Source organism: Clinocottus analis, unplaced genomic scaffold (genome assembly GCF_023055335.1).
Source record: "Clinocottus analis isolate CAN_PGR_092001 unplaced genomic scaffold, fCliAna1.0.p SCAF_12, whole genome shotgun sequence".
Taxonomy (NCBI): Eukaryota; Metazoa; Chordata; class Actinopteri; order Perciformes; family Cottidae; genus Clinocottus; species Clinocottus analis.
Window position 1 is genome coordinate 16,902,840 of NW_027175843.1, and position 14,056 is coordinate 16,916,895.

The 14,056-nt window shown below is 43.2% G+C and overlaps 1 protein-coding gene across 3 annotated transcripts in view; it reads left to right on the forward strand.

Annotated features, from left to right (window-relative positions):
* pard3bb (par-3 family cell polarity regulator beta b) overlaps positions 1-14,056 on the forward strand; it is a 180,865-nt gene that overhangs the window by 22,723 nt on the left and 144,086 nt on the right. For all 3 annotated transcript variants that reach the window (XM_068572961.1, XM_068572959.1, XM_068572960.1), the window contains exon 3: positions 13,078-13,231. In XM_068572961.1, the coding sequence (XP_068429062.1) occupies positions 13,078-13,231 (154 nt within the window). The remainder of the gene's footprint in view (positions 1-13,077; positions 13,232-14,056) is intronic.

The following is a 14,056-nucleotide window of genomic DNA, read 5'->3' on the forward strand; positions in this document are numbered from 1 at the left end:
GTATTTCTGTTTGTACACGCGCACACACACACACACACACACACACACACACACACACACACACACACACACACACACACACGCATATGAGCAGATCAATCTAATTCCTTTAAGGCTTGGACGAACACTCATCACGTTAAGCTGGCTGATGCAGTTAATTCATCGCCACAGTGAAGTTCAAACTGAATTTTGTGTCTTGCTTCTCAGTTACTAATTAATCAAAAAGAGAAAACACATGGTATATAAGTATGTATATATAACTGAAGTATATATATATAACTAAATTATGCTAAAATATGTTTTATTTCTTCTAGATTCAAAGTCCCGTCAAGTCTACAACGTCTATCAAGGGTATCAATGAGCTTATTGCATTAAGATAGAACATTTTTTACCGAAACAGGTTAAAATGAACTTCATGTAAAAACACCTTTTAAAAAAACAACAACTTGTGAGTAGGTATTGTAATCATCACAGACTGAAAAATACCAAGATAACCTAAAAATATCGACTACTACAGCCTTAAACATTACATGGAACCGGCGCTTTAAGACACATGTGGCTCTCTTTCCAATTAATGGAAAATGTCTCCGAAAGGTCATCCAGGCTTTGGCTCATGCGTCATTATCTCTGTTGCGTAGAGAGTCGAGTTGCTCATCATGGCGGGATAAGGAGAGGACAATACTGAGATCTAACCATAATGAACCCAAGTGCTCCCGCTCACCTTCACCTCAACCCATCCTCTACCTCAACTCACACCGCTGTCCTCTCTTGACTCATCCGCTGTACTCCACGTCTACTCCTTCCGGGCTTTTTGTGCTGCCTCACGAGAACGCACCTATTTGTTCAAATTAGTTCTCCCTTCACACCTTGTCTATCTTGATTAACGCTCGCTGTCAGTCCGCTCACACTGTACCATAAACACCCTTTGTCCTGTTGCTTCCTGTTTTTCTCTCGCAGGTCTTTTTTCATTGGACAAAGCTCTTCTCGCTCCATGTCCCGAGTCCTCTTCTAGTATTTAGTAATGTCTTAGCCTCCACTCGTCTGCCTCCTCTCACCCCCTTCTTTCCCCTTTACCACGCACCTCTTTCTTTCACCCTTTCCTCTAATGAAGCCAATCATTTATGAGTCACACCTCAAGAGTGCACACGAGTGCCTGTGTGTGTGTGTGTGTGTATGTGTGTGGACTCTTCATTTGTCAAGGGCACATACAGACGTGATCCAGACCTGAAACATATGTTGACCCTTAGCCAGGATACAGAGGAGGGAGTTCGCAGGGGGGAGAGGGGAGGGTTAATTGAGTAATGGCGTATGCGAGAGATGGAGAGAATACCGGGATGGAGGACGAGACGGAGAGAAGGAGCGAGGCGATGGCAATGAGAGCGTTTAGAGAGCGGGAACTAGACAAATAGAACCCACTTTGAAAGAGCATAGGATGAGGGGAGACGCGGGAGGGTGGAAGAGTTAATTGCTAGAGTGAATACAAAGACACAGGGAGGCCGGTTAATTAAAGAATTACACTTGCTACGGGGATATAAAGACAAACAAGGGGTTAATGGTGACAGTGTGTGAGATGGGCACGAGATCGCAGCATGAGGCAGCCAACCAGCAGGACGTGGAAGATTGATTTTAGGTGATTGAGAAGGGGTTAACGGAGTGATTGAAATGAGAGAGAGAGAGAGAGAGAGAGAGAGAGAGAGAGAGAGAGAGAGAGAGAGAGAGAGAGAGAGAGAGAGAGAGAGAGGCAAGGAGGGTGAAATACAAAGGGTTAATTATGAATATAATAAACCATGAAGCCTGTAGTCTTTATGGACCTTGGGTCTTAATTAAGAAAGCACAGCTGCACCTGGGACCCACCTATAATAGAGAATACACAGTACTACTGTGTGTGTGTGCGTGTGTGTGTGCGTGTGTGTGTTGCTAATTGGTATTGTCATGAAGTCCACCTCCTCGTATATTCATTGTGTTGATGAATTATCTTAATGAAGTACCTGAGTGGGGGCTTTGTTCGGAATAGACTGACTAAACAACCATATGACTCACCATTGGTCCATCGTATGCTTGTTGTTTCAGTCACACACACACACACACACACACACACACACACACACACACACACACACACACACACACACACACACACACACACACACACACACACAGGAAAACAACCGTGAAGGACAGAATGATAACAAAAAAGGGTCATTCATAGGCTAATACATACATATGACATATAAATGGGCTCCGGTGGCAGGTTCTAGTATAAATATATATGGGCAGGTGCCCACTGGTTGGCTATTTTAAGTATAAAAGAAATATGCAATCCAGTTAGATCCATATTACACTATTATTTTGTCTTTTTTACATCGACCAATCAATTATTTGATAGGTAGGTATCATTTCAGTGGGTTAACAAAAGATATTCAACAGAATCTAAAATTCCTCTTGAATATGAACTTCTTTTCACAAGCTATTGTCAAATGAAAAGAACCGATTGCTCCTGAAATGAGTAATTAGAAGACATGATCTCATCCTAAATAATTATTTTATTACCGTGTATATGTGCTTTTAAATCCCTTACATGGAACCCCTGAAGACCTGCCAGTCCCATTCTGTAGTGCATTACGATTACACTGACACAGCATAATTTGCTGCTTGATCTAACAACTTAAAAGTCATACCCATTTAAGTCTTTGAAGATGGTATGCATGTCTTCCTGCAGCGGGCCTCGGGCTGCTTCAAGGAAAACGCGTGAAAATACACTGAAGATTTTGCAAGCTAATAGGAAACTTCATAGAGATAATTTAGCAGCCGAGCTGTTGGCAGTGCGTCGTCTGTATTAAGGTGGATTGTCCCTTTTTAAGTACACATCATTTAGTGTCAAGACGGATTTGATTCACGGTCTCATGAATAAGAGATATGATCTTTTCTGAAGACTAATGTAATCACTCTGTGTTGGCTATGAGCTTTACTCTTCACCTCAATCATAGAGATGTTAGAAGGACCACCTCTCATGTCACCCTTTTAGAAAGAGAACCAGTGGGTGGTGTGTGTGTGTCCAGGAGAGATTTATTGTGTGAGTATGTGTGTGTGCGTGTGTTTTCAGCACACACAGACACACACACACAAAGCTACCAGCAGTTAGCAGAAAGATTTACATACATTGACAGAGTAATGCGCTGGGCGGTGAGAGCTTTATAAAGAGTGAACCTGTCCCTGAATGTGTGAGTGATGATAACAGGCTCATTTAATTGCCTAACCCCTACACACACACGCAAACGCACACGCACACACGTACACAAAGATCATCAGTTCTCTGTGTGGGCGTCACATCATTTCCGTCATCCACCTTGAGGGGGTGGAGGTAAGACACTGTGCGAGAAGTGAAATAATATGGGAAGAATCCGTGAGAAATGGAGCCGAAGCTAATGCGATGTCAGAGGTGTTTTCATGAACTGTTTCAGTTGGATATTAACTTCATTCTCAACTTAGTTAAATCTTTCTCGGCTAGAAAGACAATACCTTGACACAAAACTACTTGTTTTTATACTCATCATACAGTTTAACAAAACGTTTTTTCTGTTTTTTTCTTTTTTTTAAAATCCCCTTTCAGAAAGTTCAATCCATCCAACCTCAATTTGTCCCTAAACCTCCTGCTACAGCCGGCAAGGACTCACAAGTTAGGCTTAGCTGCCGAGTATAAGATGATGTTGAATATTTAAAATCTTTGTTTTTGGCACTTAGCAGCTGCTCGGAGGAGGACCTGGTCACATAGTACTTGCTGTTGCTATAAAGCGGTTGAAAACCGACTCGAAGCACAGGCTCTAAAGTTCACACATTTTTACAACCTGACTCTTGCTGTTAAAAGCCGTGCACAGCTCTTGTAATTCAATGCAACCAGTAGCAATCTCTAAAATGTTATTTATTTATTTTACAAGAAGATCACTTGGTCAGAATGAAGGTCAGAATGAAAAAAGTAACTTGGAGTAACATAATGAAAGAAGCAAATGGTACATTTTATCAAAAACAGCACTGAATATCCAACGGTTTCAGATAGAAATGTCACTCATATGATGACAGTAAATCCTACTATGCATATGTCTTTTTTAGGATTCAACATGAGGTTACATAGTTAGTGAAAATTAAAGTATTGTTGGTTTTGTGCTCAATAACCAAAGATCCGTTGTATAAAACATGACCCGGTTTGATATTTGTTTGATGATGATGACCACACAGTGAACAATCACGTTTGTGGTTGTGTGCATCGTCAGAGACAACACTCTTTCCTACATATTTATAGATTGTATCCTTATCAAACTACTGTGAAGTATAGCAGACTGTGAAATGTAATGCCCTCGTGATAAACACTGTCTTTGTGAACCGCAGGATGTTGTATTGAGCCCCTCGTGTTTCAAAAGACACGGACCTGGAACAACCCATCTCAGGCTGCCGTTGGGTGACGGCTTTAGAAATGGATGCATTTGTTCCTTCCCTGGTGGAATTAGTGAAAGTTGTTGAAAGTATTTTTCTTTTCCTTGCACTGGTTGGAAGTGGCATGGTGAGATTGATTGTTCTCGTTGAGCTGCGACGCAGATAAGCTGTCTGTGGGTCAGAAGACAACCTTTCAACAATTAACCCTCTAATCCCCAAAGTGGTTACAGATTATAGACATTTGAATGGCTAAAGCAGGCAATCAGCAGATGTGAAGAGCGGTAGAGCGACGCTTCACCAAACATGCTTAAAGTTTTCAAAGCGAAAAGAGATTTTTTTTTTTTAAAGGAAAAAAAACACATTGTCAAAGAACATTTGGAAATGGTGTTGTCCCTTCACTCTATCAGTCCCCCTTGAGAAGTGATGTACGGACTAGTAGATGGTGTGATACAATCTCTTCTCCTAATTCTTGTGCGTGTCCGTGTGTGCATGGATGTGCGTGTGCTGAATTGATCAGAGCTTTAGCTTCAGGACTGTCAGCTGACAGTTATTACTGCTTAGCGTTCTGACACCTTAAGCCCGGGATAATCAACCTCAAAACATTTTGTGTGTGTGTGTGTGTGTGTGTGTGTGTGTGTGTGTGTGTGTGTGTGTGTGCACGAGTGTGAAAACTGTGTTTGCATGTATGTGAGAGAGAAAATGGTGTGTGCATGTGTGTGCGTGTAGCCTAATCAGTCACATCTGACAGACAGCAAATCCTACTTGAAAAGCCACTCAGACATCCATTGTTATGTGGAGAGCCAATTGAATGAGATAAGATGCTGTGGAAAGAAAGGAAAGGAAGGAGGAAAGGAAAGCTGGATAAATGAGCTATCAGGGGATATGAGAGCTGGAGACTAGACCTTGACGCTGGTTTGAACACTGACTACTTCTAAAGGCTATGCGTATAGCGCGTTAACATCAGTAAATCATTACCATTTCAGACCTCGATGTAATTACGTACCAAAACGACTTTGTGAATATTATAGCCACCTTGAAAGGAAAAACTGCTTTGATCCACATTTCCTCCCTTCCTCCCAGTGGGTGAATCCTGTGCAGTCTCTTCTGGTCAATAGGCCTCCCTTGGTTTCTGCGTGCAGCCGTTCAGACTGCGACTGGTGGATCACGGAGAATATGGCCCGCCCTGCACAGAATGTGTCCATCTGTGCCACTGTGTGTCTCCATAATGCGGTTCCATATGGCCGTGTGTGGTCTCCACCACGGCCTCATGGCGGTGGTGGATGGCTTACACACTCAGACACACGCTCACACATTATTGCATTCGTGTGTTCTTCCTCAAGCATAATACATTATACAGTATGTATGAATTCAGGGAGAGACACACACACACACACACACAAACAATCACGCACATGCATGCAAATTTGGATGCAAGGCCTGTTCGAGCACCGTCTGTATTACTGAGGAAGCTCAAGTAGCTACTAAAGGTCTGCAGTCGGAAGTTCACAAAGTCACTGTTGCGCTGATGGAGGACGATCTACTTCCAGCAGTTGGAATAATACGTCTAATATAACGTCTTTCCGTCTGTATTTTCATCTTACGTTCGTCTGTAAACTGTCTGTACAGTATGTCTGCAACCGACTCTCTCCCTCTCCTCCCTGCTTCTGCATTTGTCTTTATGACCCTGTTTTTCATAATTCACAATATTTCTATCCCCCATTGGTCTTTTTCGGCCCTGTCCGTCTCGTCCGGATCTCTAATGCTCCTCTGAGAGCCAAGAGGCCTGCAGATCGATGGAGGGTCAGCACACACACAAACACACACACACACACACACACACACACACACAAACACACACACACACACACACGCATACTCTTTAAACTGCTGAGCAGGTGAATTTCATTCATCCATATTCTCCATTCGGAGACACCGCCATCCCCGGTTATGGATTACCATGGCGAAGTATCGATTGCACTGGAGGGGTCACAGTCAGAGAGATGTGTATGTGTGTGTGTGTGTGTGCGCGTGTGTGTGTGAGAGTTGTCCCTGTTTTGCATTGCTTATATGAACGCTTCAACGGGGCATTCGTATCCCTTTGTGTGATGTGTGTTTTCTGATCTGTGCATTGATCCATTGTTGACGTTGGACTCTTTACAGATCACAAGAGAAGAAAACAAGAAAGACGGGACAGAGAATAAAACAGAATGAGGAATTAGAGGAGGGAGACTGAGCGAGTGAGCCCGGGTGTATCAGATTCATGTGTTAATCGATGGGCTCTTTGTTGCTTCGTGGGTGTTTCCAATAGAGCAAAGTGCTGGAACATGATGATTTACATCTGCTGATTTGTAAGGAACCGCCACAACTCAGAGGGGAGAGGGGGACAGCTGGAGAGGCAAGCTGTGGAGGAGGTTACGGGAGGCAAAGCCAAGGGAAAGCAGAGGGTGAAAGGGAGCGAGAGAGAAAGAGAAGCAAAGAGGAGACAGGGTAAATGAGAGGAAGCCACTTTATGAGGGGAGGAGGTAACCAGGGAAGAGGAAAAGGAAGAGGGAACGAGAGGAAGCAAAAGAGAGGAGGCAAAAGGGAAGCCGGAGGGGAAAACTGGGCTAAGCAGGAATATTTGCTGATGAAAGACAAAAAGGCCAACTTGTACATAGCCTGGCATAGAAGAGCTGACCCGCCTCAGGGTTCATTCAAATTCTCTTTGTGATCTGCACAATTATTTTAAACAGAAGTTACTTCTCATGCTATCTTTCTGACAGTATGCCTAGCCGAGTGACCTAATCCGGCCAGATTGTGCAACGTGCTGCATCAAGATTACTTTATGAGACAATAAATTGTGTTTGAACTTTGATGCTATATCAAAAGAGGGGTTTGGATGAAGCAACGCAGCTGAAGGATGGTGTTTAAAACATTCAGAACATAAACCACAAGGCGCTCAGCCGTCGCTTTCACATGCAGCTTCTCTTTCTTCCAGCTGGGAGAGACAGACGGAGAATAACAAAAGTAATGGCATTACTTTGTCTTGTTCTTGCTTTGCTTCTTACGGGCAGAAAACAGTTCTTTTGTTTGGGTAGAAAACACATAAAGGACACAATAACAGACAGTAGACGTGGGGGGAGGTGGGGTAGGGGTTAAAGATGCACTTCAGATGCAGCTTCTGTAGTGTAGAGCTAGGTGGTGCTGTCAGTCTACCCACTGTCAGTGTGTGTGTGTGTGTGTGTGTGTGTGTGTGTGTGTTTGTGTTTGTGCGTGTGTGTCACTGAGTGATCAAACCTGCTCTTTCTTAAGGGGAACAGTTACGCCAGAGTAAAAGCTGTGTGAATTTGAACCCGGATGACATGTTTGATCCTTATTTATTGTATTATTTAGATCATGGTTCATTTTTAATATTCCTTCTTAATAAAAAAGCCACACGGAAAGCTGAAATAGCGCAGATGGCAGAACATTAGCATTTCTTTCAGGAGAATTTGTGTACCATTTCACCACTTCCATCAATCCTCTGATGTATCACACACAAAACAAATTAAACCAGCTGTAACCAGACTGTGCTGACCATATACAGACCCCCCCACCCCCCACACACACTTGATGGACAGGTGTAGCCATGTCACCTGGCTATATTGATGGGCTGGTCATTGCTCAAGATACTGCTGACTGCACAAGGTGCCAAAGCACACACATGCACTTGAGCGCCACACACTATTTGTATTTGCTTTATGGTAAGTGGACATAAATGGAAACCAAAGCTCAGTGGTGTACAGATAGCTTAAGCATATTTAAAGATTGTTTTGTGTGCGTGTGAGGGAGAGACATTGTGTGTGTGTGTGTGTGTGTGTGTGTGTATGTGTGTGTACTTGCTGTGTGCTCATGCATTTGGCTGATTGTTGCATTCTATCGATCCACTCCAAAGCAATCAATCAGGCCCTAATCGACCCGATTATAAAGGGTATGATGTGAAAAGGGATGGTTGTGTGTGTGTGTGTGTATGCGTGTGTGAGTGCGACTATCGATGCCATGTAGTGCACTTAAATCCTGAACTGCGATTAATCTACCTATTTAAATTTCACATGCTCTTTTAATTTTAATAAAAGGAAAGAAACCAACTCTGCACTTCTCCAGCCCTCACCCCCTTCGCTTTGATCTCACTCACTCACTGACTCTCACACACACACACGCACACACATATACACACTTTCGAAGATGCTGAGCGGTGCACACAACAGCGTGCACATGCCACTGTGTATAATGTTGTATATCATTTGCGTTTCCTTCTGCACGCCCGAAAATCCGGGGCACAATTATTGCTGTTCGCAAGCTTCTCATGTTTAATGCTTTTTAGCTGCAGTCAATTAATGTTGATTACCTGAGTTAGCTGAACTTCAAAATATCGCTGTCGGCTGTTCTCTGTAAATCGTGTTGGTATTTACAAGGATAGCGATTGAATTATGTCTTTTTCATCACTCAAAAAGACCGGCAGCATAGTGAGTCTGTCTGTAGATAAACAATCTTGCGTTAAAGTGACCGCGTGTCATTCTCTGGCCCCACACACTCATATTTGATGATATACAGTACACAATTAATGTCCAAAGTTGATGGCAAGTAAATCCTCAGTTGGACCTATGAAACCTCTATGCGCTCTGGCCCTACGCGCCCACACAGGTGTTTTCACTTATGGTCTCTAATTAGACCTCTTCTCAAGACTGTGTAAGTACAGTCTGTGCTTGATTGACATCTTATTGAAACGTGGAGTTTAATGACATTGGGTTCGTTTGAGATGAGCCAGTCCTGCGCACAATCGATCACCGCTGATCGCCCCGCAATGCATGCTGGTTAGATTTGTGTCTGACTTGATCCCAACTTGCTTTGACGGCGTGCGCACACGGTCAACGGTAGCCTCACAAGATCGAGGCGACTGCAGTTTTTAGAGCCAGGCGCAGCAGTTGCTACCCACCGACCGCGTGACTCAAGGCGTGATGGGGAAACGCCTGGCTTTTATTGTTGCTCCAGTTCTGTCGTTGTCTCAAAAACCTTCTTCACAAACAAGGCAAAAAGGCTGCACACCCAAGCATACAAATCCTGCTATCTTATTGTTTTTTTTTTTACAAGCTTCTGGCGATAGTCCTGAGAAAAAGTGTGGCTGAGATGTTGAGACTTGGTTATATTGGTGTCTGACTCTGTGAGGAAGCGTTTGATTTTGGCGTGTTGGCTCAAGCCTTTCCATTGATCCAAGCTCTCAGGTCAGGTAGTCCAGCAAGCTCTCTCTCTCTCTCTCTCTCGCACACACACACACACACACACACACACACACACACACACACACACACACACACACACACACACACACACACACACACATACACACACAGAATTACCTCCCACTAGCCTGTACTTGTCCTGAGTAACCCGTGTGAACCTTTATTGACTGCACAGTAACCATAAATATGAGGGAGTGCAGAAGGGATGGAGAGGAAGCTTAGAAGTAACCCCTCGGGGAATGATTTAGCTTGCTTTAGTGTTTTACCCTCTGAGATTATGTGTGCTTTTAATTAGAGCTGAACAAAAATATAGTGTATAGTTGACAACCCAAATGGAGTCATGGACATTTTTGTAATTTGGCGAAACACAGCTCCCAAATGTTTTTGTGATTTTGGGCTGATGTAAACCTTGGTCTCAAGGATGAACTGATTAGACCTCTTGTTGATCAAAGGTCAAGATCAAGTTCACTGTGGATTCATAAAACGCCTTTTTGCTACGACTCAAGTAGTGACTCGTAGCAAAGTGTCCTTAAGCCAACTAACTCAACTGCCATTTGTGGTTGAACCTGACAATTATTATTTTTTACCTGAATAATAATAACGAATGATGCGTCTCTTCCAAAACGAAAACAAAACAAAGCCTTCTTCCTCGCCCGGAGGCATTTGAAGCAGATGGATAAAGGCATTTTTACATGAGGTTGTTAGCGAGACGATCAAAGTAAAATGTCTGTCTTGACAGGTAGATGAAAGTGAAGTTTACTAGCATCTCCATCTGCGAGCCTGTTGATGTTATTGACAGCATAGCTGATGAGGAGGTTAACCGTCACGTATAACAGTAATGCGGAGACACGCGTCGGTAGCGGGAAGAAACGATTAACTCATTACGCTAATGCTGGAAAAGCATCTGATGTGTATTGAGCCTGGAAACATCTCCTGAGCGTACGACACAGCAGCAGTCTTGAGGGCCGTGGTGTAAGAGGAACAGAGAAAGAATTGGCAGCAAGTAACTTTTCATTTTGCCGAAAATGGACACATCATTGCACTCACACTTGACACGGTGACACTCTCAGACAATCTCAAGCTTCAGGTTTGCTTTTTGCTCTTACTCGCTGACATCCCAAAGTTTTTTCCCAGCACGGCACATCTATCAGTCCCCCTCATTATTATCATTACAATCCTGTCTCGGCTTCTGTTCATCACGTTCTCCATGGCCATTTCTGTCTTTTTCTCTGCGAGCTTTGGCTCTGTCGACGCAGTCTCACCTTTTCTCTCTCACCCCTCTCTCCCTCTCAAGCTCGGGATGCGGTGTCATTTTGTTTGGCAGGTCTTTGAGCCTCCTGTCAAAGAGAACAGAGGCAAAGTCCTAATCTCTCGTCTGTCTGTCCTTTTCTTTCCAACTCTGCTTTTTAAGAGACCCAGCAAGACTATGTTGAATTTGTCTGACCATTTTTCTTGCTGTCATTCTTTCAGATGTTCTCTTTTTAAGATCCTCTCCCACCTCTGTGTGTGTTTATCTGGGAGAAATAGTCTTGTACTCTCTCTGACAGACACATTTACCGAAACTCTTTATTTTGTTTATTCAATTTGTGCACAAAAGGAGGCTTGAACTAGCTATAAGTAGTCAGTAAATTTAAATAGCTGTTCTTGCATGAGAAAACCAAGGTTTTATACTCGTGACAGAAAGGTGGAGGTGCAGAGACGGAAGAGGGGTCAGAGATAAGGAGAAAAGGAGATAGCAGGTAACAATAAGCAAGCTAGAAAGAAAAGTAAAAAGAGGAGTCAGAGGACATTTCTGATAAGAGGGAAGAGAAGACGCTGAGAAAGATGTGCTTTTGACAGAAAAGGGGAGTGTGTCAAAATATGAATGTGTGAGATATGGATGGTCGGGAGGATAAGAAAGGTGTGATATTGTATAACTTGATATTATTCTGCTCTCTGTCTGGTGAGGTCATGCTGGAAAGAAAGAACACATATATAGGAAGTGAATCTACAGACAGACATACAAGAAGAAAACAAATCTTCAGTTTTCACTATGGAGTTTTGTACATTTCCATTTTCAATTTCGTCAGATGCTTTTGTCTGAAGTGACGGACGAATGCGGTCCAGTCCAAGCTACGGCAGATCAAGGAGAAGCCTTCGAGAATAAGTGCCTCGACACTCAGTTCCACCCCAACAAGTGCTCCAGGGCTTGCAGGTGCATTAAGTGACACGAGTACCTTGAAAATAACTGACAGCTGGAGACGCATCGAGAGAGAGCAAGAGCAAGACATTCTGCGTTCTTTCCTCCCGGTTCCTAATTTATCAAACACCCAATGAAGAAACTACCAGTGCAAATCTGCTTTAATCATCAGGTTGGCCTCGGAAAAAAAAAAAGAAAAAAGATGCTGTCGCTGGACTTCTCTGTACGAGCACCTGCGTAAGCTTTTAGTTTAAAATGTTGGCATCACGTTGCGCTTTAGAATTACATTTTCAAAATGTTGGCATCAGTTTTTTTTGCTTTCTTGTGCAGAAGAGCCAGCCAGCAAATCACTGTGCAGTGACTCACATCTGTCTGTGTGTGTGTGTGTGTGTGTGCGCGTGCACTAGTTTGCACAGTCTCGTATGGTTTTGGTGTTTGCAGCATGCGTCTGTATGAGTGAGAGAGTATGTTGCACACTTGCTGGTTCCGATGTAGCAGGAAGCCTCTGGCTTTACTGGCAAAGTCCCCTTTCTTTACTCTTGGCCACTATGGACATGAAACACACACACGCACAGACACACAGACACACACACACTCACGGGTCTATTCAGGTTTTTTTACGTGGAGGCCCCTAGAACACTGTGTTGACAAGCCCCGTGCTATGTTAGGCTAAACGCAGACTCAGTGCAATACTCAATAGACAGGGATTCCACTATATAACACAGGTAGAGCTAGCAGGGGGTCGCACACACATGCAAAGAGGGGGGACACACGGATGGAGGCGGTTATTACACAGTAGAGACACACACTCTGTCGCTGGAATGCTGGGTTCCTTGGACGTCCTCTATGGCGTCCTCATCCACAAGGTAACTGAGAAATTGTGTTCAAACAAAGGTGGTTCATATTTTTTCTTCTTTTTGTGTGTGTATTCTTTTTTTCTTTAGCTCACAATCTATATCTTTGTATCTTATAAATGTATCTTTGCATTGTACAGTATTATGCATTTGAATTGAGTGCATTGGCGCGGCTCTATCTTCAGTGTAAGTGGAGAGCGAGGAGTGAGTGCAGCTAAGTTTGGGAGATTTATAAAAATAGAAAAAGAAAAAGGACGAAAAAGAAAGAAATCCTGCTGCTAATGGATTTAAAAAACAGAAGAATTACAGCAAATAACATACATTTTGTGTGTTTTCTTCTTTTTTTATCCCTTTTTAGCTGATGGCTGTGTACGAGGAGCAGGAAGCCCAGCAGAGGGGCGTGGCGAACTCGAGGCTGGCCCCCAGCCCCGACCTCTACCAAGCTGAGCTCTCCGTCTTCCAGCCGGTCGCAGGGGGAGAGATTGAAGTCAATTCCTCAGCCCTCAAGTCCAGTGAGTCATTGTTCATGTATATAACATACATTTATGTTAAATGGTGTATTGATTTTGGAGGTGCCTCACTCCGACACCCAAAGGCCCGAACAACAAATCAAAGGGAGTCTTTGTGTTTCTAGATTGACACATCGACGACAAGATGTTTGACAATTTAGAGCTAGATTTTGAGATTTGAGTGGTTGACATTTGGTAGCTCTTCTTTATATTACTACATTCTTTGTATATACTTTACTTTTAGTACTTTATGTTGATTCATAGAAGATTTGTATACTTAAAAAGGTTTTACAAATTGTACAAGCAAGAAGACATTTGCCTCACCTCCGCCTCTACATCAATGAGGCTTTTGCATTTGTCATCACATCCTAATTTCTTTCCCCAAATTAGACAACGTATTTTTCTTATGACGACAGGCCACACTCTATGTTATTATCTCTGGCAAACGATGACCGCTCTGTGTCTGCGCCTGCTGGCTCTGAGCAACCAAATACGCCAGGTATTTCCAGTACTTCCCTCACCGTTGACTCAGCTGGCACTCTGCATTGAAGAGATCAACAGTCGAGCTACACGTGCAGGATAAGAACAATAAAGTTGTTTTAATGGGAGTTATAGTTGTGCCAGAAATCCCTCCTCTGCTTCTGGGACTTTGTAATTCAAAGGTTTACTGACACATAGTTTTTTTCAAAGGGCTCCTCTGACTTAAAGAATGTAAAGTCCTTTGGGAAAACTCCAGATTTTACTTTATAGATGTAACCTGTAGGTCGGTGCACAGACGGGTCAATGTCACCACTGATGTGAAACAAGAAGCAGGTTCACTGGGACTGA